The sequence below is a fragment of the Mus pahari genome, chromosome 22 (genome assembly GCF_900095145.1).
Source record: "Mus pahari chromosome 22, PAHARI_EIJ_v1.1, whole genome shotgun sequence".
NCBI classification, from domain to species: Eukaryota; Metazoa; Chordata; class Mammalia; order Rodentia; family Muridae; genus Mus; species Mus pahari.
In genome coordinates this window covers 24,675,551-24,702,879 of record NC_034611.1, presented here as the reverse complement: position 1 = coordinate 24,702,879, position 27,329 = coordinate 24,675,551, and the positions used below count along the sequence as shown (strand labels likewise).

Sequence of the window (27,329 nt, the reverse complement as noted above, 5' to 3'; positions counted from 1 at the left end):
TTTCTTGCTGGCGAGAAGGTAGCGCGGGACAGTTTTCCACATGTAGTCACGTTCAAGGGCAACTTCTTCAGTATTTACTTAGTGTCTACTACACAATGAGGAATGTATTCCAGTCAGGTAGCAGAGTTAGATTGTGTCTGATTCACAGAAATCACAACATCAGCAATTCAAGGAAACTTTAAGAACTGGCCCAGTGATTGGGAAAATTAAGAAGGGTGTGCAGCACGAGCAGAAGGTCAGACAAAAAACAAGAGTCCAGATGAAGGACAGGAGGTAGTGGGGAGAAGCCTAGGGCAAGATGTCACCGAGCAGTGTGCTCAGCTGTGTGTGCATCAGCTGTATACACGCCGAAACCTCTGTGGCAACAAACCAGGCATTTGGCGTTGGCAGTATGCACCCAGCACTCATGAAGCACCTCTCTAACTCCTAGGGAAAGGAACAGAAGATGGAAAAGGCCACCAGCTGCGCCATCATTTAACTTCTCCCAAGCATCCAAGGAGCATTGGTGTGTGTTTGGTGCGGCTCCCTTCTCCTTGGTGTACTGGCTGGTTCTGTGTCAACTTGACACAGGCTGGAGTTATCACAGAGAAAGGAGCTTTAGTTGGGGAAGTGCCTCCATGAGATCCAGCTGTGGGGCATTTTCTCCGTTGTTGATCAAGGGGGGAGGGCCCACTGTGGGTGGTGCCATCTCTGGGCTGGTAGTCCTGGGTTCTATAAGAGAGCAAGCTGAGCAAGCCAGGGGAAGCAAGCCAGTAAGTAACATCCCTCCATGGCCTCTGCATCAGCTCCTGCCTCAGGTCACTAAAGTCACTTAAGTTTGCTTGTAAGATGAATTTACTTGAGACCAGGGAGATGGCTCTGTGGATGAAGGGCATGCTGTGCAAGTGTGTTAGCGTGAGAGCCCTGGCACCCACAGAAGAGCTGGGTACACACAGTCATCTTTGCGCTAGGGGAAAGAAAGATAAGTAGGGGACAGCTGAGCACCTGGCACTCCAGATTCAGTGAGAGACCCTGTCTCAGAAATAAACAAATACGTACAAAAAGGGGTAATAATAAAAGACTCTTGCAATCAACCTCTGGCTGCCACGTGTGCACAGGCACACCCCGACACTCACAGTCACACATGCATATGTACCACCCACACTAACGAGTCCCAAAGGCTAAAGTGCAATCCCAAGCGTGGGGGCCTCACTTCCTACTTACCTCCATTTCATGTTTCAGCCACTCTTCTAATTCGGTATTCTTTCGAGCATGGTGACCTACTAAGTCTGATCCTCCAATGATGTTCGGGAGCTTTCCTCTTCCAGGAAATGTAGCCTGCGAAACAGGAAGCAGTGAGGGTAAGCATAGTCACAAAGGAAGAAGACTAATTTTTTTTAAAAAAAGAAATAAAATACAAACAGTGGAAGTTGTGCATAAATGTCTAAGGTGTGTATATTCTATTAGCGAAAATGAGACACTGACACCTGGGCCACACCCATGCATTTCCACCCTTTTCTGCTATTACTGTATCTAGAGCTAGATATGCCGCTAAGACTTACACACGAATGAAAAACACTTAGAAGTTTTAATTGTAGGTTTTATGTTTAAATTGCTTTAATTCATTACCTAGCAATCAAAGCAACCCCCCAAAAAAACAAACTATAGTTTAAAACACTGCATCTTATTCTAAGTTTTTCAAAGTTTAACCTATAGTCCCAGCACTTGAAAGGCTGGGGCATCCATCCCATCATCAGCCACCAAACCTAGATACTAATGCTCATGTCAGCAAGATTCTGCTGAAGGGACCCTGATATTGCGGACTCTTATGAGGCTATGCCAGTGCCTGGCAAACACAGAAGTGGATGCTCACAGCCAGCTATTGGGATGGAACACAGGGTCCCCAATGGAGGAGCTAGAGAAAGTACCCAAGGAACTGAAGGGGGCTGCATCCCTGTAGGTGGAACAACAATATGAACTAACCAGTACCCCCTAAGTTTATGTCTCTAGCTGCATATGTAGCAGAAGATGGCCTAATCGGCCATCACTGGGAAGAGAGGCCCCTTGGTCTTGCAAACTTTATATGACCCAGCACAAGGCAAGGCCTGGGCCAAGTAGTGGGAGTGGGTGGGTAGGGGAGCAGAGGTGGGGGGAGGGGTATAGGAAACTTTCGGGATAGCATTTGAAATGTAAATAAAGAAAATAATAATAAAAAAAATAGATGAAAAAAAAAAAAAGAAAGGCTGGGGCAATAAGGTTACATGGTTCAAAGCAAGCCTGGGTACACACCAAGTTCCAGGCAAGCTCCCACCTCATGTAAGACGGGCTGGCTCCGGGGGGCGGGGGAGGGGGAAGTTGCCTGCCATCAAGTCTGTTGCCCTGAGTTCAATTCTCACGGCTCATACAGTGGAAGGAGAGACAACTCGCACATGTTGTCCCGTGATCTTCAGACACACGTGCTGTGGCATGTGTATAGCCTTACACACAAAATAAGCAAGCAAACAGCCAACCCTACATAAATGTTTTAAAATAAAATGAGCAACAGTGTCAGAACTACTCCTCAGCCAGCACAGTGTCTGCTGAGCATGCGTGAAGGGCTGAGTTAGATCCCAGCACAGAATGGTGCATTCCTGGAACCCCAATACCCAGGATTGGGTGGAGAAAGGAGGATCAGAAGTTCCAGGTGTAAGTGTGTAAATGTGTCTGAGCATGTGTGCACACATGTGCACATGCTCATGTATTATTATTTTAATGAAATTATTTTACTTAGGGTAAAAATATTCCCTCCAAGAGCAATACAGTAACAAAACCTCTAGTACTAGACATGAGGAATCGCCTTTTGAGTTGTTGGTTAGAGGAATCCAAGCAACTCCCAAAATAATATGGGCGGTTGCCATAGCCCTGGCCTGCCTCCCAGAGGCTGAAGTCAAGTCCCTATTGCTGAAAGCACAGGAGCTGGAAGAATCGAGCTGGATTTGACCTGGAAACCTCCGTTCTGAAAACTCGCTATCACAGTCCCAAGCAGGAGTGCCACTGAACACTCAGTAGGTTCTGCCTATTTATTAATTTGTGTGTAGATAACAAATAATAATGAAAGAAAAAGAGGCTCTGGCTTTGACGAGGAGTGGGAAAACATGGGAGGAATTGAGGGAGTAAAAGGAAGGGGAAGTGATGTAAATACAGTGCACACATCAGGTCTGACATTGTCAGAGAGGGAAATGATGTAACACAGTGCACACATCGGGTCTGACAGTGGCAGAGGGAAGTGATGTGATACAGTGCACACATCAGGTCTAATGATAGTAACAGAGGAAAGTGATGTGATACAGTATACACGCATCAGGTCTGACAGTGACAGAGTACAGTTTCACTTATACTATCCCAACCATGAAATTTCACTACTGAATCTGACTATTTCTTTAACTCTCTTATCTTCATAAAGTCCTGAGGTGAAGAACGATTTCAGGTAGTCACAGATCAACATTAGAACCAGTGTGACTCTGTCCTTAGTAATAAAGCTACTTAATTCTTAAGTTGGGGAAAACAGCAACCTCAGAACTAAGTAATCATTCAGTACATTTCTAAATGTCCTGTATTTATCAATAGTTTGTGTTGTCTTTCAGTCATTTTTTTTCCTTAACTGTTTGTTGGAGAAGAAATAGAACAGGTTTTCAAAATACTACTTTTAGAGGCTGGCCAGGTGATTCATTAGCTAAAGGCACATGCCGTCACCCTTGACAATCAAGACTTCATACTCTAGAACCTACATTGTGGAAGAAAAGAACTGACGCCTGCAAGCTGTCTTCTAACCTCCAACATAACACACAACAGAAAACAAACTAGTTTAAAATGCAAAACAAAACAGAAAAAAATCCCATTAACTACTCCTTTTATTTGTATTTAGTGCCATATTATCTAACAACAATCTAAACACTGCCCTCTGGCGACAGAGTTAGTAAAGACACTTACCTTCTTGAATTTCTTGAAATTCTTCAGTGGACCACAATCATTTACACACAGATTTCTGGAAGTGTGGTTACTGACGACGACCAATGACCTAAATTCAGTCAGCAGCAGTTTTCTTGGAAGTTCTTCACTGCTGTCCTGAAGATTATCACTATTCTTAAGTGGACATTAAGTGGGTAGATAAGATCAGAAGGGAAGGGAAATCTGTCATTTAGAGATCAACAGAAAAAAGTCCAAATACCCAAGGGAAAACAGAGTTGTTTCTGGCACCTGACCTTTCTGTTTGGGATCAATCATATCTACTTCAAAACCAGAAAATGACTCAGGAACTGTACAGTTCTGAAAACATCTACAGCATGTCCACCTAGAAGTCTATAATGTGCACAGTATTTTTCACCTCAGCAAGCTTCCTTCTTATAGATATTCTCCTGATGTATGTATGTCATTACAGTCTGCTTCTTTCCCATTAATACTGGGTGCCATGACTAATAAACATTCCATTCTATAGATCCCCACCCACTATATTTATATTTTTAACACATCTAGAATTCTGATCACACTTGGTCATTAACTGATAATCTGTTCTGTGAGGTTCTGTGCTTATGTAATTTACTACTATCGCATTGGTAGTAGGTTTTGTTTTACATTGTTAAAACATACTCTATGATACTGAAACACATTCTCAACAAATATGATTTCAGAATATGAATTGCAATGCATATTTACTGCTTTATGTTTTTATAAAGACTTTATTTTCTGCTTATTTTATATTCATTTTATATTATAAAAATGGTGTTAGAAAAAAAGGAAATCTGAGTGGGCTTGTTGAGTTCAAAATGGCACATAAGGCAGCAGAAACTACATGCAAAGCACTTGACCCAAGAACATATGAATATATAATGAACATATAATGCAGTGATTGTTCAAGAGGTCTGGCAAGATCTTACAACTACAAGAAAAGTTACTGAATGGGGACCATGGGGACCGTTCAACTATTGCTCAGCATCTGGAGTAAACTGGAAAGGTGAAAAGGGGTGCCTTGTGACCTGAGCAATAATAATAATGATGATGATGATAATAAGAACAACAGCTTGAATATCATCAATCTTCTCTTATCTATACAACGAGCCATTTCTCAATCAGACTGTGATATGTAATACATATCAGTGATGATTATTTTACTGGATGGACCAGAAGCTCCAGGGCATTCACCAAAACCAAACCTGCACCCCAAAACCATGTCACTGGCTAGATGCTGCTGGCCTGATCCAGTACAGCTTTTCAATTAATAAAAGTAAAACCCAGTAAAACCACTGCATAAGAAAAGTATGTACAACAAAACGATGAGATGTGCCCAAAGCTGCAATGGTTAAGGCTTGCACTGATTGACAGAAAGGTCCCAATTTTCCTTGGCAACATCTAACTGCACACCACACAATCACCACTTCCAAAGTTGAAACGAATCGGGATGGGAAGTCTTGCCCCATCCACCATGTTCTTGCCTGCTGACTACCACTGCTTCAGGCTTCTTGCCATCTTTTTACAGATATGCTTTTCAAGAGTTCCTTGAATCTGGGTTTTTATGCTACAGGAAAAAAACTCATTTCTCATTGGCAAAAATGTATTGATTATAATAGTTCCTATTCTGATTAACAAGGATGTGTTTGGACTTAGTTATAACTGTAATGACTTAAAATTCATAGCCTGGATCTGTTAATCCTTATCTAATCGAATTCATCCTAATACTTACACGTCAAGACTGACCATCCTAATTCTTTTTGTCTTTTCCGGAGAAAGGGTCTCACTATGAAATCATGGTTAACCCGAAATTTGCTATGTAGCCCAGACTTGCTTAGAACTCACAGAGATCCACCCGCTTCTGCCTTACTAGGAATAAAGGCATAGGCCACACCCAGCTATTAATTCTTTTAATTGATGAACTATATAATTTATATGCATGATGAGTGCAGATAGAAATAACAAAAACAAAAAAAGCCCCCACAGAAACTCATCTGATGATAATGAATGTAATCAGAACCTTACTTAAGTAAAACTGGCCTAATTCTTTTGGAACTTCCAGGTATCACATATGCATTACTGTATTTTGATATAAACAACAACCCTGCTGGAAAAGCTTCAGTTGTCAGTTGTTTTATAAACAACTTTCCTTAAGAAAACCATTTGCTCAAGACTGTACCCATGCAGTAAAGAGAAAGGGGTTAAGCCGAAGATTCTCTATCCTCTTTAATGTCTCATGGCTATAGCATAATCTATTTACAGAATAGGCAAATCCCTAAATGGACCAGAATTATAAAAAGAAATGTAAACTTTCAGAAATGTATATGATGACAGTCATTTTAAGTCAAATGTGTGTAAGAATAAAACAAGAATTTCCTTACAGCTATTTCATGTTTTGTTGACCATGATTTTGTCTGAAGCTCATCTTTCTTTTCTGTTTCATCTTCTTGCTAAAAAAATAAAAAAAAAAAACTGTTCATAGGAGTTATAAATAATCTCTTTAAAAACCTCAAAAACAATCATACTATGACCCTGAAAATAAAAGTAAATTATATCCAACAAAATGTAAACACAACATAAAGTTATAAAATCATAGCCAGAAAATTACATTAACAGTTAACCTATATTATAAAAAAAATTATAAAGAAGATGCTATATCTGTCTGGGATGGCAGTTTATCAATAGGCTGCTGATCAACCTTCCTTTATACACATTTACAAAGATAAATCCTCAAAATGGGTTAAGAAAATCAAATGAAGAATAATCTTACTGAGTAAGGTTGGCTAACTATACCACTCCTATATGTGATGCTTAGTGTATCATGCTGTCCAAGTAACTAAGAAAGTCGATTGAAGGGCTCACAGATTCTCTCTATACCACTTATCTCATATACAAGAGAATCAACAATTACCTTAAAATTACAAGGTGAGGGTTTTTGTGCTTTGTTTTTTTTCATTTGTTTTGGGATACAGGGTCTTACGGTGTAGGCCTGCCTGGCTGGGAACTTACTAAGGACACCAGACTGATCTCAGATTCACAAGATATGCCTGCCTCTGCCTCCTGAGTACCAGAAAAATAAAATGTCCTTAATACTTTTTGATATCTTTCTGAAAAGAGTCTTACTAAAAACAAGTTAGTTCTAGAATATAGTGATCTATTTTTAAATAGATCCTAACTTGTTTATTCTCTCTCTTTTTTCTGTTTCTTTTTTCTTATTAGATATTTTCTTTATTTACATGTCAAATGCTATCCTGAAAGTTCCCTATATCCCCCCAACCCTGTTCCCCTTCTCTTAACTCCTTCATTTTATTTATAATGTCATCATGAGATCCAAAGGGAACCCCCAATACTAGCCCCTACCCCAACAAAGCATGACTTTGATGTCTCAAGATGAGAACCTGGGCTCAGCTCAGGCTGCACTACAGTACAGGTGGGCAGATAAAGCTCCAAGGCAGCGCTCCTCAGGAGCTGGCGAAATGGACTGCTGTCTGCCACAGAAAGAGCCGCTTAATCATCTGTTCCTCCTGGAGATGGGCAAATGGGGCATCTAGTTACATAGTAAAGTGCTATGGTAACCTTGAGGCTCCTCTGGTCCCTATTAACTTGTACCTCTTATGTGTACCAAAGCCCCCTAAACTCCCATGATGCTCCAGTTTACAGGCTTCCATCCCCTGACCCTACAGCTACCTTTTCTTTACAATGGGCGAGCGCCCCTCCCCAATGCCTCTGCACAGAGAGATATCTCTGTCTGCTGGGCTCCTCTCTGCCCCACTGAGGTAGCCATGCTGCTTTAGACCTCCGCAAATGCTGTGGTTGGTTATTCTCTCTGTCATATCTATCATATCTACAATAAGAACCTTTCCTGACATATGGAGGGCTCTGACCGGTGGTTTGCTGCACCCTTGCTTAAACCAGTTTGCTGTAAATTTCAAGATAGTAAAATATGAATAAAATTATACAATGAGACCATATACCACAGTGTCATGGTTTGAATATGCCTAGGGAGTGGCACAATTAGAAGGTATGGCCCTGTTGGAGTAGGTGTGTCACTGTAGGCATGGGCCTTAAGAATCTCATCCTAGCTGCCTGGAAGTCGTATTCTGCCAGCAGCCTTCAGATGAAGATGTAGAACTTCAGCTCTGCCTGCATCATGCCTATGTGGACGTTGCCATGCTCCTGCCTTGATGATAATGGCTGAACCTCTAAGCCAGCCCCAATTAAATGGTGTCCTTTTAAGAGTTGCCTTGGTCATGGTGTCTGTTCACAGTGGTAAAACCCTAAGACAGACAGTAACATAATCTTACTGTCTGGTTACATTATCACAAACCCTTTCATATTAAATGCAAGCCTTTTGCTGTTTCACAGAATGCTATTTTAGTGGTGTCCATGGGTACATGGTACTCAATTTTTGTCTCTTCCTATCTGGATTCTAAGTGTGAGGCAGAGGCAGAGCAAGGGCTTCTGTGACTCTAACAACAACCACTCCTCTGCAGGTCTGTGCTCACTGTGTGCAGTGGGCCACCTGGGATAGAGTTTAAGGAGCCAAGGCCGTCTAAAGATCTCCACTGCAATCACAGCACTCAGGACATGAAGGCAGAGGGATCCAAGTTTAAGATCATCTGTCCCTATGCATCTCATCTGAGACCAGCCTCGGGTCTATGAGATCTTGTCTCACAGTACAGTAAACAGTTACTTACAAGAGCGCTGTTGCTTTCTGGCACTGATCCACCATTCAGGGGCCGATTCCCCTCTGTGTCCATCCTTGACTTTTTTCTGATGGTGACATCTGCCTCCTGCTTTTCAACCTTCACTTGAACTGCCAACTCTGGCTTTGTACTCCTCAGTAACTCTTCCAATACTTCCTCTTCTGTAGCTAAATCAACTTCTTTTCTTTTTCTTGGTCTAAGGGTTTCTGTGGGGAATGGTTTCCTGTCAGGACTCTTACTGTTGAGTTGTATGTCTACCCCACCCACTGATGAGGTGTCGGCTTCCCCGTCCAGAGTCTCATTCTGAGACTGAGGCTCCTTGCTTTTCCACAGTGAGGGTCCAGTAGGTTGTGTTTGTTCTAAAAGAGAACAGGACAGTTCCATTCTTGATGATTTGCATGAGGACCGTTCTGAATTTTCTTCATCCCTTTCCCTTAGGTTTGAAAAGGAAAACAAAGTTGGAATGAGGAATTTTGTTTAAACTGTTATTACTTACTATTCAGTCCAGAAAATTCATAATCTTCTCCTGACTTTATTAACAAAATTACTGAAAATCAGTCACCCCAGTGGTATGTGCTTCATATTCTTCTACTGTGTTGACAAAACAGATGGATCCTGTGTTTAAAGCATTTGAAGAGCCCTGTCCCCTCTGCTAATATAGAATCATCCGATAAACTAATGTGAGGGAAAAGAGAAATACATAAAAATACACAGGACCTGCTGGCAAAAGGCAGCACGTTATTCAGCGGTGTAGGGAATTCATGGGCAATGAAAACCTTTCTACCTGGGCCTATAAGCTGATGAGTTAAAGAGAGCTGGAGTCAAGAAGTCAAGCCAAACAGGCTAAGCTTAGAGCACACATTAACTGAATACTGAAATTAGTATGTGACCGTGTCTCTAACAGTCCTCTATACAACAGTACATCATTCACTCACGAAGTACTAAGCTCCTGCCTCAGGCTCCAGCCCTGCTTGAGTTCCTGCTTTGACTTCTCCCCATAATGATGACCTGGAAGTGTAAGCCAAACAAACCTTTTCCTTCTCAACTTGGCTTTTGTGGTCATGGCGTTTCATCGAAGATAGAAAACCTTACTAAGACACTGACAGTCTGCAGTGGATCCAAGGACCCTCACGGTGAGGAGAAAACTCACACCTACTAGTTATCCTCTGACCTCCAAAAACATTCTATCACACATGAGCGTGTGTGTGTGTGTGTGTGTGTGTGTGTGTGTGTGTGCGCGCGCGTGCACATGTGCAGGCAGACACACACTCACACACAGAGACAAGAGAGAGACAGAGAGGGGGAGAAGGAGAATAATTTCTAAAAACCCAAATACATACTTTCTATAGATAACATTCTGTTTACTTTTCAACAAAACGGGCCAAAGAAAATACTGCTCTATAACTAACTATTGAACTGTGTTCTTCAGAGAGACAGTAGAGGAATTATTGACAACATAAAATACCTTTTTCTGGTGCATGGCTGGAAGTAGTTTTTGATGGAGTTCTGCTGCTGCTGAGAAGTCCAATCTTTATTTTTATTTGCAGCAGGAAATTTCATTGGCGAAAGCTGATAGCTCGGGGTCTTTCCCCTAACCAGCGTATCCGATGCCACATTACTAGCTTTGGAGCTTGGTTTAGGGGCCTCCTTTATATTGCATGTTTCTTGTGAAAGCTTCCTGGAGCTTTGTTCCAGACCAGGGGTCTTTACCTCTTTTGGTCTTTCACTCAAAGGCATACTACAGGGAAGGACAGAGAGGCAAACAATTAGCACAACGTCTATTCACAAATAGAGCGCTCTCAATGTTCCGATAAAAACAACTTCAGAAGAGTAGAAAATAATTCAGCTAACGTATTTTCCCATTCCAAGAGAGCAGAGCCCTGGCTGCCTCGTGCCTGAAGGGTGACATCATACTCTTGGCACACAGCCCAGCAGGCTCCTCACAGCACACACCTTCAGGTGCTCTCCTAGAAACCCTGTCAGATACACTCACCACCCTAGCCTAGCATCCTACTGTATACTCAACCAGGTGGGAAGCCTCTGTAATTTTTCTTTAAGCATTTTAAAATTATCTTCATGAAAGAAAGTGTTACAATGAAATATAGGAAATCAAGAAAACTGTATGATTTCAGCATCACACAGGGATTGCTATGTGTGCATTTAAATCACCCTGGACGACTGATATCTGACTATCTAGCCAGATGGTAGCCTTTACTGTAGAAGTCCAGACTACTAGAAAAATATTTTATAGACATACATTGTTTTGTGCAATATGATAGAATGGACCAAATAACAAACAAAAATAAAGCTCTTTCAAGCAACTACTAAAAATCAACTATTTCTTTTACAAGTACTGCCCACAATAGTATACATTTATACACAATCTAACATAGTGTATTAAATATCTTAATAGAACATGTTTTTGTGTAATATTAAAAATAAGACATAAATGAAAACTATCACAGAAATAACAAAAACTAAAAAGAAACACAATTTTTTCAAATTAAAAAAAAAAAACAGAAAAATGACATATATGGACAAATATTAACTATCTGGATATCAAAGCTGACCTAATACAGTATCTCCCAAATTATAAGCAATATTTAATTACAGGTATTATGTAACATGGCAAAACAGTCCAGAAGTTCCTCCATCCTGTATTCTTACTGAGGCTATTTCAGGTTTAATAGAATCTAATCTCCTTGATAGAGAATCACATGGCAAATTACCCAGCTCTACTCTAGGACCCAAGGCCAAGATGCCCCAGCTAATTTATTTTAGCGTCCATTACACTGTCTGTTTGTACAACACTCCCTGCTCCATAGCTGCTGAGGATATGGTTTTTTGCCTTTAAAAGCTTCCTGGATCTAAATGCTTAGGGCTACACTTAGGTCCAAATACTTAAATGTAGTCCAGAGGCCTGGAAAAAACTTTTAACTGGCTACAAGCTGTGTCTGTGTGGTCATTGCTGGATGGCTATCTGTAACAATTATACAAACTAACATATTTATAATAATATATCCAAATTCAAGAGGAATACATTCTAAGATCACCTGGCATGTGAGGCCGGAATGCAATGATAGTGCCAAATTATATAAATACATATTTTTATGTATACGTATCACTAATTTATAAAGTAGGCTTAAATTAGAGGTTAACAGTAGAAACTAAAACATTAGTAATTACCATGTACTATAATAAAAGTTACATGAATGTGGTGTCTCCCAAACTATCTTACTGCACTATACCCACCCTTCTTATGATAAGAAGTAAGTAGATGAATGGCGTAGGCACTGTGAGCTAGCATCAGGCCACGATGTATAACTACATGAATGTAAGCACTGAAGCCCTAAGCCACTCATTCCAAAGCACAACAGCTCTTAGTGACCAACAGGCGGTAGCATAGACAGCAGGGACCCACTGAACAAAGAAATCAAGTACACGTAGCTAAGATAACGTGACAGTGGCTCTCAACCTGTGGGTCCTGATCCCTTTGGGTCACCTAAGACTATCAGAAAATACAGATATTTACATTAAAGATTCATAATAGTAGCAAAGTTACAGTTATGAAGTGCCAATTTTATAGTTGGGATTGGCCACAGTATAAGGAACTGTAATAAAGGGTCACAGCATTAGGAAGGTTGAGAACTGCTGTGCTACCATATTTCATCATGTTCTTCAGAAGTGTTAGGTTAAAACTTAGACATTTTTAGTTTCAGCAATTTTTCCATTCAGTACTTTTAAACAATGATGTATTATGGGTAATTAAAAATGCATATGTGTATGGGCTACTATATTTTAAATTTATTTCATTAGTCACAAATACTTTTACTCTTTAAAACACATTTGAAAGACTAATAAAAATTACCCTACAGCAGTAACAGAACAGCCTGTGGACTAACTCAGCTCTGCTACACTACCCCCGTCACTTAGCCACCTGGGGTCTACAGCTACTCTGATTCTACAATGACAGAGTTAAGCATCTATAACAAAGATCAAGACCTCACAGGTCCATAACACTTCCTTGCTGAAAGAACTATATCCAACAAAGGAATGCTGAGAGTGGGAAAAAGTCTTCCCCAGGAAACAATGAGCGCACCAGTACCAAACGGTCAGCCCTGAAACCATTCATACAAGTGATATCACACAGACTGAGTGGGTTGTAGGTATGCATTTAGGAATACAAGTAGGCGCGTGCACGCGCGCGCGCGCGCGCGCGCACACACACACACACACCAATAAAAAAAAAACAGGCTATGAATTGGGGGTAGGGCAGAACAGGGAATATTTGGAGGAAGGAAAGGAAAGAAGAAAACGGTGTAATTATCTAAAAGAAAGGAAGGGAAGGGAAGGGAAGGGAAGGGAAGGGAAGGGAAGGGAAGGGGAGGGGAAAAACTTTGATGATCTTGTGAGATATCATTTTCCCTGGCGTTCCATCCCATGTTTTGTCTTGATAAAGACAGTAACTTTTACTTGAATATTCCCTTCCTGGATAAAATCATTACAACAGCATGCTAAGAGACGCTTTACCATGTATCTGCTGGTTCTGATTCTGTGTCAGCTACATATGTGGTCATATTCATTGGAGCACTTGGGACTATTTTTCCATTGGCTGACAGGCCTTGGGAAAGGCTTGGTCCTGGAGTCGTTGTCTTTAATTCTGTAATCATGCAAGGAAAAAAAAAATCACAACAATTACTCATAAGATGGAAACAATTATAAAAACCTTAAGCTGTTTTGGGGGCAACATAAACAGATATATGGACTGCAATAGGGAAGCACTGAGAAGCCAGAGGGACTGTGTCACCCAGTCACTCTGAACAAAAAAGCCAGTGGCTCTTGAGGGCTTTGTGAGACATGTACTTACAACCAAATAAAGCACCCAGCTGTCTCGACGACTTCCCAGGATATTCTGAACTGAAGAATTCCAATTTCAAGTAAAACCTGTTTCTGTGGTATACATATACAGCTGAGCATTAAACAGAAACAGAGGCCAGATGCCACAAATGGGGCTTGGATGCGAGAAGCTCCTGCCACAGCACCAATGGCTATTTTCATGCTTATTGTTTATGCCTTAAATGATGGACACATTTGGCCCCCAGGCCCACAATACCCACAACACAAAAGGCAAATACTACTTCTAAAATGTTGGACAGATTTGTAACAGACTGAAGGGATGGCCTCTCCAGGAATGTGGTGATATGTGTGTTAGTTTTCTTGTTAAAGGGTTAAGAGTTCATTTTTAGCTTCTAATCTAAGGATAAACTCAGGGATTTTTATTCGTGAACTCTGGGAAAATATTAATCATAACACAACTCCAGCAAAAGAAGTTATGTGACATGTTTAAAATGTCCCAAGCACTTCAAATTATATATTCGTGGAACTTGGTCAGCAAGAGAACAAATGTGCTTCACTTAGCCCCTCAGACTATACGCATGCAGCAGAAGTCACAGCAGCTGTGATGTAAGACTTGGTTTGAATGGATCATCTGGTTTATAAACTCATATTAATGGACTAACTTCTCTCTACATTAGTATCCTTGCCTATACAATGTATAAAACATCTTTTAAAAGACTTTTGTTTCAAGCTAAGTTGTAATGATGCATGTAAGATTCTTCCAATAGCTTCTGTACATGCAAAGGCAGCGGTGATTATTACTAACCAGTATGACTGACAGTCTCTCTATACCTAACTGATTCCTAGTCATTAAGCCCTAAGTGGTTCACTCCTTCTAAACTCTAATTTCAAATATTCCTTATCTATTTAAACCAAGGTTGCAGAACACACTACATTATAGGGCCAATTTCACAGGCACTGTTTAGCACACTACAGCAGCCCCAAGGATAAGTGGAGATCATGTTCTCTACCTTGTCTATTAGCCGAAGTCCAAACACTGCTCATGAAAGTAGGCAAAGGAAAGCTATCAGGAGAAATAAACATAGAACTCTCTAAAGTACCCTGTCCCGAGGTACAGAACAATTCCCATACCCAAGGCTCAAGGAACACTGTAGAAGAGGAGGCAGAGGTCAGAGGTCAGGGGTCTGTTAAGATACTGTATTTTCTAGTAGTGTGAGAAAAACACCCAGTCCCACCAACATGACTGCTGAAACACACCTAAATAAGGTCGACAACAATAGACATGCCAGAGTGTGGCAGGATGCTCCCTGTCCAATTCATTTAAATATTAGTCACTGACTCCAAGTAGAGAGTGCGGTGATAATCATTGCCTGCTATGTACAGGCATTAATTATTGTCTGTGGCTCCAGATAGAGAGATCAACAAAAAATATTATAACAGGTATTAATAAAATAAATAAAATATTCCTGCTGGGCAAAATAGATAAGGCCTAAGAATAGGCACATGCAGTATTTTAGTTTACTTCTTTTGTTTTGGATTGTTTAAATTTTCAAGATGGGTATGATTTTTAGTTTTGTGGTTATATTATTCCTTTGGGAGAGAGGTCAAAATAAAGGTTTTTCTGGTTATTAGCTAAAGGATATGCTGATCTGGGATTAAGGTTTTGTCTTTGCATTTTTAAAAGAGGTGATTAGTGTCTATTCACTGGGAGGTCCATATTACCTTCCAGAGTAAGATGGATCAGATTTGATAGAGGGAGACCCCAGAGAACTAGATCCCAGAAAATAAAAAAATAAAAAAGTTGAGTCTCATCGTCAGACATGCTGAACTGACCTGACTGAACTCCTGATGTCTTGGGCTTTCAGCCAGATCCACTCAGGAATCAATCGTTGGTGTGGCCTTCTTAAGGCCTACCCAACCCTTCTCCCTCCCCCTCCCCCTGACTTCAAAAATATCTCAACGCCCATATTCAGGTTGAAGACGTTATGAAGAGTCATTGCCCCAGTTCCCTGGGCTTTGGGGTTGGAGGTGCTTATTCTAAGGTTGTCTTTCTAGGGAACTTAGAAATGGTCAGAATTGGAACAGGGAGGAAATAGCTAGAATTGATTGTACAGCCATAATCTCAATTAGTAGAAATCTTTATAACTGTTACTAAGCTGAAGTCATAATTTCTTATTCTGGTACAGAATTTATTTTGATGTAAAAATCAAGGGTCTTATTGGTATAAATTTCTTCTATTGATACAAAAATTTTAAAAGTACAGGGCTTAGACCCAGTTCTTCTATATGTTATTATAAACTGATGTGAGATGATTAAGCCTGAGAGTTAAGGGTCAAATAGCAAATTCATGACAGCTTAGTTTTGCCAAGACAGAATAGGCTAGTCCTTAACTCCTGTTTTCCAAACGTCTGTCAGATGATCCTGGGTCAGAAGGCTCAAGACTAATGTTCATACTCCCTGACATACTAGGGCTGTGTGGTAGGCAGCTGTCTCTACAATTTGTCTCAGTTCTGGAAGTTGTGCTAGGCTCCCTATATTTTCATATATGTTGGTCATTCTTGGATTTCTGACAGGGTTGAAAGACTACTTATAGTCTCATAGCCAACCCAGGCTATTTACATTGAGAGAACAGATTTGAAAGGATGGTTTTCAGCTGGCATACAATCTATAAAGCCAGGACATAAGTCAGGTGAAGAATTATAAGTACTTTAAGTTAGTATAGACAACAGTGCTCTATTTTATTGTCAAAAATGTTGGACTGCGTGTTAGGTCTCTCTTATACCTTATAAGTTACAAAATGGTAAAAGTTGTGCTCAATCTATATTAGAGAGAAAAGTTCCTTTGTATTTGAACAGAAAAGGTGATGTTTAGCAGGATCTTCCCTGTCCAATTAATTTAAATATTAGTGCAGCAGGAGGTCTGTGATTGAATGGGAAAAGGGAAGTGAAGCTAAGAGTTGCACAGACTGAGATGACTCGGGAAAGAGGAGAGGAAGCAAGATGGAGGGTGAGGAGCAGGATGGTTCAGAATCCATGTGGCTTTAAACTGCCGCAGGTAGATATGTTGTCACACAGGGATAGAATAAATGGGGTAACTGCCGCAGGTAGATATGTTGTCACACAGGGATAGAATAAATGGGGTAACTTGCCTAATCTACGTGGGCAGCTTATACCACCAGAAATTACTGTGTGGACATCTTGTGAATTGAGAATTTATTGAAATATAAGTCTGACTGATTAATTATAAGCTTCTAGATTAATTATAAGCTTCTAGAGTTTTGTTTTACTGGGTTACTGGAATGTGGGACCACTGTCCACGGGGAGGGGTGCGGGGGGGGGGGTTATGGCCGAGAAGGAACTAGCGGCTCCATAGACAAGCAAACCACCGCAATCAGTGGCTGCTGGGGCTAGCTAGAGGCAGAGAGACCAGTCGGGCAGAGTAAGCAGCTCAAGTGTGGGAATGTGCTGAACGCTCCTTAATATTTCCCCTAACACCGGAGTGGTCAGCGGAAAGCCCAGGCGGCCTCAACACTACATAAAGAACTACAGGCAACTGAGGCATGCTCAGAGCCGGGCAGACCTCTTTTCTAGAGAAGAGCACACCAACTGGATACCCAGCACCAAGGGGTCACTCCTGAAAACATACAAGTAAAACGAGACTGAGCAGGTAATGTTCAGACACACACACACACACACACACACACACACACACACACACACACGTAAAACGAGACTGAGCAGGTAATGTTCAGATACACACACACACACACACACACACACACACACACACACAAGTAAAACGAGACTGAGCAGGTAATGTTCAGACACACACACACACACACACACACACACACACACACACACACACAAAGAAGTGACAAAGAAGGCCGTGAATTTGAAAGAGTGGAAGGAAGGGCAAGGGAGGGTGTAGAGGGAAGACAGGGAAGGGGGAGTGACGTAATTTATTCTCAAAATAGCAGGAAAAACTCTTTAAAAGTAATAATTAGAAATAAACCAACTTATTTCCAAAAGAAAAAAAATAGAAATATGAGTAAACCTGAGCTGTTCAGTATTCTTAGACACTGTTCCTCACGGCAGGTATTAAAATACAAGGTGCTCAAGTCTGCTGTGTTAAAAATGGCACAGTGGGCTGGAGAGATGGCTCAGTGGTTAAGAGCTCTGACTGCTCTTCCAGAATCCTGAGTTCAATTCCCAGCAACCACATGGTGGCTCACGACCATCTGTAATGGGATCTGATGCCCTCTTCTGGTGTGGCTGAAGACAGCTATAGTGTACTCATACACATAAAATAAACCATTTTTGTTTTAAATGGCACAGTATTCGTGTAGCAGATCTTGCTGACATTGTAAATGCGAATTCAACTGTTGTTGTCTTATTGGCTGGGGAACAATGTCAGAAAAATAAGTTGATACAAATCGATGCAAAACTCTTTTCCAAAACCGAACGTTATTTTTATATTTTTAAAATGTAGTCTTGCCGTATAGTCTAGGCTGGTCTGGAATTCATGTACCCCAAAACTGGCCTTAGATTTATGATTCCCCTGCCTCCATACTAAGCTTCTTTGAGTAATCTTGACTGGATTGGTAACCTGGTAGAAACCAGAGACACAGAAACCCAAATGTAACAGAGAAACCTTGGCCACCATCTCTAAGTAGCCCCACAGTAGTTTTCTACTTCTGTCTGCACATCCATTCTGGACCCTAAGATCTCTTTGCTACACCCAGGGCCATGTGGAGTTCTATGTCAGACCCCACGCAGCTGCCTTGCCTACACAGTTCAGGCTGCAGGAGACTCAAGTGCCCTGCCCTCATTCCAGTCTGGACCTGCACACTGCCAGTTAGAGTCACAAGCCTTGTTAGCTTCGTCCTCATACTCAGCTCTCCTGAACTGAGGTGTGTGCTCTGCTTGTTGACTCTCCAAACCCTGACCTTCTGAACAGAGTCCTCCGAGTCCTCCTCACTCCACTCACTAATGAACCTTCAGCAAGTAGAGCAACACACAGTATTATGGCAGAACTATGTACTGAATGAGTAAATGAATGGATGTATAAATAGATAGGCTTTAAAAGAAGGTGAATATGGTCATACCTCATAAGTACAACAGTAAAGTACATAAATAAGCATATATATATATATATATACACACACACACACACACACACACACACATAAAAATTTTGTAAAAATTTAATAAAATGTCTTATTTACCTGTACAAGGCTGGCCCTGTGGATTACAGTAATTCTCTGTAGTCATAAAAATAACAGCCAATCCAATCTCCGCTTCAGGAATAGGTCTGAGACCATTCCTATGAGAATAAAATAACTTAAATATAGTAGTATATTAAAACTAATAACTTTCAGTAATATAATGTCAAGCTTCATAAATCTATTTTTCTTCCCAAAGAGACACCAAAATTTATGGTATAAACAGAATAACAAGGTCACCCTTGGCTACATAACAAGTATGAAACCAGTTCTGTCTCAAAAAGTAAAAAATAAAAAAAAAACCCCAAAACCAAAACACCCCCCCACTCCAAAACAGATATTTTTCCTAATTTCCCAAACTAGCATGTGCATGCATGAGCACACACACATATGTATATAAGTATATATGTATGTACATATGTACATACATATGTATAATTAAATACAATATTATATACAATATATAATTATATACATTATTATACACATATAAAATAAAAGAACAAGTAGTCATGAAGGGCAAGCTTTTCAATCCTATGTACTTTTAGAAAATATTTTTTTTGAGTTTTGATCCCAGCAACAATATATTCGGCATAAAAACTACTAGCTCATTAAGCTTAAGAAACTACTGGATGTGGTGGCACATGCCTTTAATCCCAGCACTCAGATGAGGCAGAAGCAGGCAGATCTAAACCAGTTTGATCTACATTGTGAATTGCAGCACAACCAGAGCTACACACTGAGAACCTGTCTCAACAAAACAAAACAACCACCAAAAAAAGCAAATTCTATAAAGTTTATTAAAGGAGCAAAAGATAGAAAATACTAGATAAAATTATACAGATATTCCACTGCCTAGCACACCAAATCACAATTCTCAAGAACATGGCATGACAAGCCCTCATATACTCTTTTGAATTAGCTGAGTTGCATGTAAAAGCTACTTGCGTTTTTAATTTGTGAAGAACTATGTACCTTTGAAGTATATCCATTATCAAATGAATCCATTTTTTCTGGGATTCTGAAATTATGAGCTGTGTGTTCGTTATTCCTACATCAACAACACAGGTTCCGGGAGCTGAAAAGAAGCTCTGCTCCTCTTCGTCATCTTCTGCCATCAGCCTGGCTTCTCCACCTCCGAAAGCAACTGCCGAGCTGAGCTTCTTGTGCTGGAAAAGGGAAGAAGCACTTCAGAAAGCCAAGCACCAGCTGCAGTGAGGGCTCTGAGCACATTCTCTCTGTGTGCAAATTTAACTTGGCAATGAAAACAGAAGCATCCTCCTCCTTCCTAGTGGGGAACTTGAGCCTCCATTTGAAAGCCCCGAGGTCAGCAGCCCCGTCTGTGCCCCGTCTGTGCCCCACCGACATCTGTGGCCCACTGACTACAAAGTTTTCTCGCCACACTCTGATGCAGTGCTCCTGGGGTGAGTCGCCTGCATAGTTTTGCCACTACAACATAAACTTCTGAAATTCATATTTTGGAACACAAAAGACAAAGGCAAATGTTCTGTTAGCTAAACCAGTTAGGACTTAAAATTACTTTCTGTCTTTTCCACAAAGGTGCTCACATAAATGAAATAGGCCAATCAGCCAGTGTTAGGAAGTACCATAATCAGATACATAATCACCGGGAAGGCTCTGGTACATAGGTAGCTTTTTATCTTCCTTCACACACCTATACAGAAACCCTAAACGAGAAGCCCTACCAGCTGTCAATAAGAGCACTAGTGTATCAGTAGGAAAGATGTCACGGATTAAGAGCACTGGATTGTCTTCCAGAGAACCGGATTTCAATTTCCAATTACCAGGTGGTAGTAACTCACAACTATCTGTAATTCTAGTCCCAGGGCATCTGACACCCTCCGCTGACCTCCAAGGGTACCAGGCATGCATGTGATGCACATGCAGACAAAACAGCCATACACATCTTTTCACCATCTTGGCGCCTGTGGAGGCCTGCTGGCAACAGGACTTCTGAAAAGCAAGTGTGTCTGGAAGGCTGTGGTGTAAAGCCATTTTTGCTGGCTACAGGCAAGGTTTTCAGAACCAAAGAGAACACGGGGCTCTTCTTAAAACTGAAGACATTTTGGCCTGGGATGAAAGTGAGTTCTATTTAGACAAGAGATGTGCTAATGTGTATAAAGCAAAAAACAATACAATGACTCCTGAAGGCAAACCAAACAAAACCAGAGTGAGCTGGGGAAAAGTAACTTGGACCCAGGGAAACAGTGGCATGCATGGTTTGTGCCAAATTCCGAAGAAGCAACCTTCCTGGAAAGGCTGCTGGACACAGAGTCACTGTGATACTGTACCTTTCTCTGATTTAAAGTAAATAAATAAAAGTGAAAAACAAAACAAACAAAAACTGCACCCATACACAGATTAGATAGACAAATAAAATAATAATAATAATAATAATAATAATAATAAAGGAATACTAATGTATGCTAGCTTTAAAATTACCTGTTTGGCATTTAAAAATACAAATGTTTTCCCTTTGAAGATCTGTTTTCTTTCATGTCGTCCTGACAGATCAACAATTTTACTTCCAATAGCTGGTTCATCAATGGGTGGGTAAAAACTGTAAAGATAATCAAAATATACTCTAATTATGTACTATTCTCTATGATTACTACTAAATTTGCAAATGAAGTGACTGATAGCAAAAAGGCTGAATTTCAGTATTACTTGAGCCAGGCACAATGATCTGAGTCTGTATCTGCAGGAGGCAGAAGCAGAGTCAGTGCTAATTTGGGGCTAACTTAGCCTACATTATGAAATGAAGTAATTGAGAGAACATGTTACAACATAATGACCAGCCAGGGCAACACAGTAACATCCTGTCATAAAAAAAACAAAACCAAACCCAAAAAAAAAACAAAAACAGAAACGAGAAACAAACAAAAGTCAGTACTTTGAGGGTTTTGTTTTGGGCAAAAAGGTTTTATCTGGAACAAAATAACCAAATTGGATTTTCCTAAAATATGATACCAGTTCCATATATGATAGTATAATGCCTCTGTATTTTCTTAAAATGAATACACTAAGAAATATGATTGCAACAAAACACACATTTAAAGAAAAATAAAGGTGAAAGGTTGTTAGTGGCACATCTTCTTAACCAAGTTCCTTGGTGAATGTGTAGAAGGCAGTGATCACCTATGCTACAAGGTTACCAGCACTGCATTCCCGAATCCCAACTACCTGTCAGCAAGCATGCTCTATTTCTGAAGAGACACTACTTCATCTCCCAAGATTTCTCACTACAAACATGATTCAGAAATGGCCGTGTAAAGAGCGGGCAGAATCTGTAGTCTTCACAGCCAGCAAGCTATATATGAATGCTAGAGATCTATGAAGACTCTCCCAACAGTGAGCAGCTTGTCTGAAATAACTGAGAGAACATGTAGAGAACATGTTACAACATGAGAGTTCTGTACTGACTGAACAGAACACCACCCTGTCTTCCTTACCATCAGACACATACATGTAAACTTTGCTATTAGAATATGCATGATACAACAAGTCTTCTAAAGATGACTTCATCTATCCCAGAACTGAGAATGCCTTACAGAAACAAGGAATCACAAATCACATCAGCAACACGCAGTGGTGACTGTCTTATTGTGTTTTCTTGATGATTTGCAGAATGCAGACATAACTGTACTAAACCGGACAGCTCTTGCTGCACAATACCACCACATCACGCCCTTGATTTAAATTCAGAGCTAGTCAACCTTTTTTCAGAACTAAAAGTATAGTGATATCAAGAGTTACTATAATATCTTTGTTATCCCTTTTATATTTGTTTCTATTAATATTGTTTTCAATTTTATGTTTATATTTATGTTTATGCGTGCATACCTGCACACGTGTTGGTGTACCATGTGTAGGCCTCAACTAGAGTTACAGACAACTGTGACTTTATCATCTCCGGGCTGGGAAAGAAACCTAGGGTCCTCTCAAAGAGTAGCCAGCCTACACAATGAGATCCTGTTTTAAAAAAAAAAAAGTATTTGGTCTTAAATAGATGCAGACAGATATAAGGATCTACTACTGGGCAAATGACTCCATACTTTTTAATATAGTTTGGTGTTTTTCTGAGACAGTGTCTTGCTATAGAGCATAGACCAGCCTCATCTTTCTATACTGAGTGCTAGGATTACAGACTGTACCACCATGCCAGCTCTTAACATGAAATATTTGACTGTCAACTGCCAACAGAAAATACTGACTACTATAATAGGAAGTGAGTTAGGAGTTATTCCAAGTTGTCCTAGAGTAAAGCTATTTACTTCGGTCCTATGTGTTAAATTTGACTAGAAATCTTAATAAAAGAATGATTCAATGGCTAATTCTAAAAGCCCCAACAACAGGACATACACCCAGTAGCAAACATTTACCAGGCTCTCCATCCTAAAGCAGCCTGTAATCAGTAATGGTTTATGACTTATGACTATAAATCATAAGCTACTGTTATAAACAGGACTTAATGGACTCTCAGAAACAGAGAGACAGGCTTCTGAAGGACAGTACGATTTTGTTTAAAGATAAGTCAAATTTGAAATGTGTAAGAGACGCTTCCTGAAGCTGTTCTCACAAGGCTGTCAGACTCAAAGAATCGCCTACTATTGATCAGAATCCAAATTACTGTGTTATCTGATAACCAGATTATAAAATAAACCTCCTAGATTAAAATTATGTACATATAAAAATCCAAATCAACCATCCAAACAAACAAACAAAACCCAGAAGAATCTAATTTTTGGCTAAGTTAAACACAGACACCTATAATCAACAGGGGCATGAATAGTCCCTAAAACAAGTGCAGTGAAGCCAGGAGTACATACCTTTAATTCCAACACTCAGGAAGCAAAGGCAGGTGGATCTCTGTGAGTTCAAGGCTAGCCTGGCCTACATACTGGGTGCCAGGCCGGCCAGGGTTATTTAAAAAAAAAAATCTGTATTGGAAAAATTTACTTGAATTAGGTAGTTTAAAATTAGTTAAAAAAAAAAAAAGGAAATTAACTTGCAAAACCTTCTAATTTAATTTTTTTCTTCAAGGCTGATGCTGTAGCCCAATTGGTAGACTGTTTGCCAAGTATACAAGAAGCTCTGGGTTCACTTCCAGCTCCACAGAGACTAAGAACTGTGGAACTCACTTGTAATCCCACCAGCTCAGGAGGAGGGGGCAAGACAATCACAAGTTCAAGGTCATCTTTTGACCACGTGCGTTTCAGGCCAGCCTGGGACATATGAGACCCTGAATCAAAGGCAACAACAGGGCTGGAGGGATGGTTCTGTGTGGAAAGGCACTGGTCACTAAGCTTGATGCTCTGAGCTCCATCTCAGGAACCCAGCAGTGGAAGGATAGAACCTCCCCTTGTCTGCTGTGGCGCATGTACTTACACATACAGAAGATAGTAACCCATAGCGATGAGTCACCAACAGTCAGCTTTACCATGGAACCTATGGAAAAGGCCAAGTGTCTTCCTATCTAATCACAGTTTATATGACCTCAAGGTATCACTACACAATATATAAGTTTCCTAAGTCGGCTGTTCTATATTTGACAGACTACGAAGAGCAAATATGAGTATGAACCTATTCAGATATTTTTACAGTTAACAGCAGCAAGCACTTGTTTTAGACAACATACTCAGACTTTAAACACTGTACCTTATTACTAAGACCTAAAATAGCTCCGCTAGAAAGTATTAGTCACCACTGACACTCAGGTGTGCTTTTTGTTGAGAAAGGGTTTCACCACGCAGTCTGTGCTGGCTGTGTATTCGCCCTCCTTCTGACTTAGCACCCTGCTGAGTTTTGGAGCAGGAATGTGTAGGCTAACCCACTACATCCAGCTTAGCCACATTTTTGCATGAGGTAACTGAGAGCAGAGTCCTGGCTTCTGTGGCTTCAAGAGTCTTGCTGCACCACACTGCTTTGGGGCTTTCTCTCTGATGACGCCAGGTACCGGCATGCATGCTCTACTGACCACACCTGAGGGTCATTCACTGTCCTTACATTCTGTTATTTAAATATTGACACTTATTTAAGATTTGTCCCATAGTAACAAGAAATATTTGACATAGGATTACTATGCATAAAACCAACACCTACTTACTCATTTCTATGCTATATTTTATTATATTTGACATAAGTTCTATACCTTTCGATTTCTGGAGGCTGTTTCTTAGATTCAACTGCTTTGAGAAATTCAGAGAAGTATTCTGGTTTTATAATTGGACGTCCACAAATGAGTGCACATATAGTCTAAAATGGAAAATCAAATGTAACTATCAATACATACATTCGTACAACAGCTTATTTAAAAGAAAGGTGTAAGTTATAAACTAAAAAGAGGCAGTTTTACACTACTTCTCCTTTCAAAGCCCTTAATGCACAAAGGAGACATATTCTAAAATAAAAGTCAGTACTTGGTCATAGCTCAGGTCATAGCTTAGGTTTATATGACCATTCTAAAAAGACTCAAATTTAGAAAGCCCTCAATCACTATTGCAAAGGCACACACATATCTACATATCTAGGTTGGTGAGACTCACTAAGGTAATACTAAACTACAAGAACTCCACAGTCTTTATGAACAGAATCTTCAATACCAAAGAGGAGTGTGGTACCATGAGATGGTATGAGGACAGGAGAGGCAACCTGACACAGGAGAAGGAAGATGATAACCTTGAAAAGTGGCAAGTCCATTAACTGTAGTCCCTGCCTTAGACTGAAACATGGACTATACGATCAAATACATTTCACATAAAATCTTTTTAAAATGTCAAATCCAAATCTGAAATATAATTTGGTGAGCTTCTGCTTCTCTGAGATAATAAACCATGAAAAGCCATTCAAGCCCAAATACAAACATGGGATAGTCGCACTTGAATCCACAGCCATTCTGACAGTTTCAAAGTAAATGACTGTAAGTCTGTGCCTATTAAGTAACTGAGGGTAAACTGACACTGAAAGACTTCCAACCTACTTTAATGGTGACTTTGACTGACGACATGACAAGGTGAGTACATTCTTCTGTCCAGTTGTTTGCGGTAAGTCCTCCAAGCTGTAATATAGCTTGATTTAAAACAGTTTTCCCAGAGACATCTAAACAAGAAGAACAAACAACCAAGGGCTCGTATTCTACTCTGCAAGTGAAAATAAGTTACATCACGTTAGTCTGTGGCGCTTGTGACAGCAACTTACAAGAATTTAAATTATCAGTCATCTTAATTTTAATGTATTTTTCCTAAGAAATTATCATTTCTTCAGTCTTGAGTCCTAATGAAGAAAAAGCAATGACCCCAATTAACATGACAATGTAACCAATGAGGACCCAAACAGGTTGAGTTCCCCGTTACAATTGTCAGGGCCCACAAAGCCTCACTGAGTTACCCCATTTCAACTCATTATCCAAGTCTCTTAGAATTTCAAACACAGCTGTGAATTTCATATCAACTCTGAAACATCTTACCTGAATTTACTTTCAAACACCCCAAAGGTAACTCTATCTCCCGTCTTCAAAGTGCAGGAAAGACCAGTCTGCATTTTTTCTTCATTAACAAAGGTTCCATACTTAGAATTATCTTTTATTGTTAATGTAGGAATTTCATCTGTTTGACTCTGAAAAAAAAAAAAAATCAACAAATGATTCAAAGCCGTTTACTACTTGGTAATTACAGGGTAGGTCTCACAAGACTACTAACTTTCTGGGGAAGTAGGAACTAAGTAGACAGACAACATTCCACTTAAGCGGCCTTCAGGGAAGTCACTCAGCCAGCATTCCCCTAAGGTCATTCCTTAAAGCCAAGCCTACCCTGAGGACAGATCTCACTGCTAAGACTGCAGTTCATGAGGCACTCAAACCCGATCCTGCTGATGCTTTTCCGTTGGTGCAGTCTGCTTTATGTTTAACATGCCAGCTGTATGCTCTTCTACACACTTTTTATACTACCAAAATCATATGAGGTTAGAAGGCTAGAGTTTCTGACTGAATGCAACTGTTTTACTTTTTTCTAGATGAATTTCAATAATGATCATTTTCCCCATCCCTAAAAAAAAAAAAAAAAAAAAAGATTTAAAACCTGAATTTTTCCGAGCATATCCAGAATGTATACGTACTCTGTACACAAAATAATAGCTTTTCTTGCATCACAAATACTAATATAAGCACAGGAAGTTAAAAATACTTCATCACCCTTACCACCTATGGTTGTGATAAAACAGACTGAGTTCCATTCAGTGGAGCTAAAAGGCACAGGTGTGTCATCTTCCCTTGTAACATATATCAATTCCTACTCTGAAAATGTGCTACGCAGGAAAAGTCAGTGCCCATACATTTGCATACAACCTGGAAGAAGTTCTGGGGCCTCCACTCTTTGCTCTGGTTCTTAGCTGTAAGGATGGAAGTAGCCTCCTATAAGTGTTCCACGGTGTATGGCATGGGCCACAGTTCCAAAATGATGAGCAAAAAGACCACAGATTGAAATCTTGAGCCAGTCTGTATGCCCCTCTTTAATCTGCTTATCTTGGGTAATCCATCACTAAGATAAAGGACAGGATGTTTT

The 27,329-nt window shown here is 40.2% G+C and overlaps 1 protein-coding gene across 4 annotated transcripts in view; it reads right to left on the bottom strand.

Moving 5' to 3' along the window:
* Nbn (nibrin) overlaps positions 1–27,329 on the bottom strand; it is a 35,486-nt gene that overhangs the window by 2,948 nt on the left and 5,209 nt on the right. For all 4 annotated transcript variants that reach the window (XM_021222084.1, XM_029533301.1, XM_029533303.1 and 1 more), the window contains exons 3-14: positions 26,237–26,385; positions 25,751–25,910; positions 24,923–25,026; positions 21,214–21,331; positions 19,726–19,919; positions 18,754–18,851; positions 13,200–13,329; positions 10,135–10,407; positions 8,661–9,102; positions 6,345–6,413; positions 3,949–4,101; positions 1,204–1,317 (exon numbers count right to left, since the gene is read on the bottom strand). In XM_021222084.1, the coding sequence (XP_021077743.1) occupies positions 1,204–1,317; positions 3,949–4,101; positions 6,345–6,413; positions 8,661–9,102; positions 10,135–10,407; positions 13,200–13,329; positions 18,754–18,851; positions 19,726–19,919; positions 21,214–21,331; positions 24,923–25,026; positions 25,751–25,910; positions 26,237–26,385 (2,004 nt within the window). The remainder of the gene's footprint in view (positions 1–1,203; positions 1,318–3,948; positions 4,102–6,344; positions 6,414–8,660; positions 9,103–10,134; positions 10,408–13,199; positions 13,330–18,753; positions 18,852–19,725; positions 19,920–21,213; positions 21,332–24,922; positions 25,027–25,750; positions 25,911–26,236; positions 26,386–27,329) is intronic.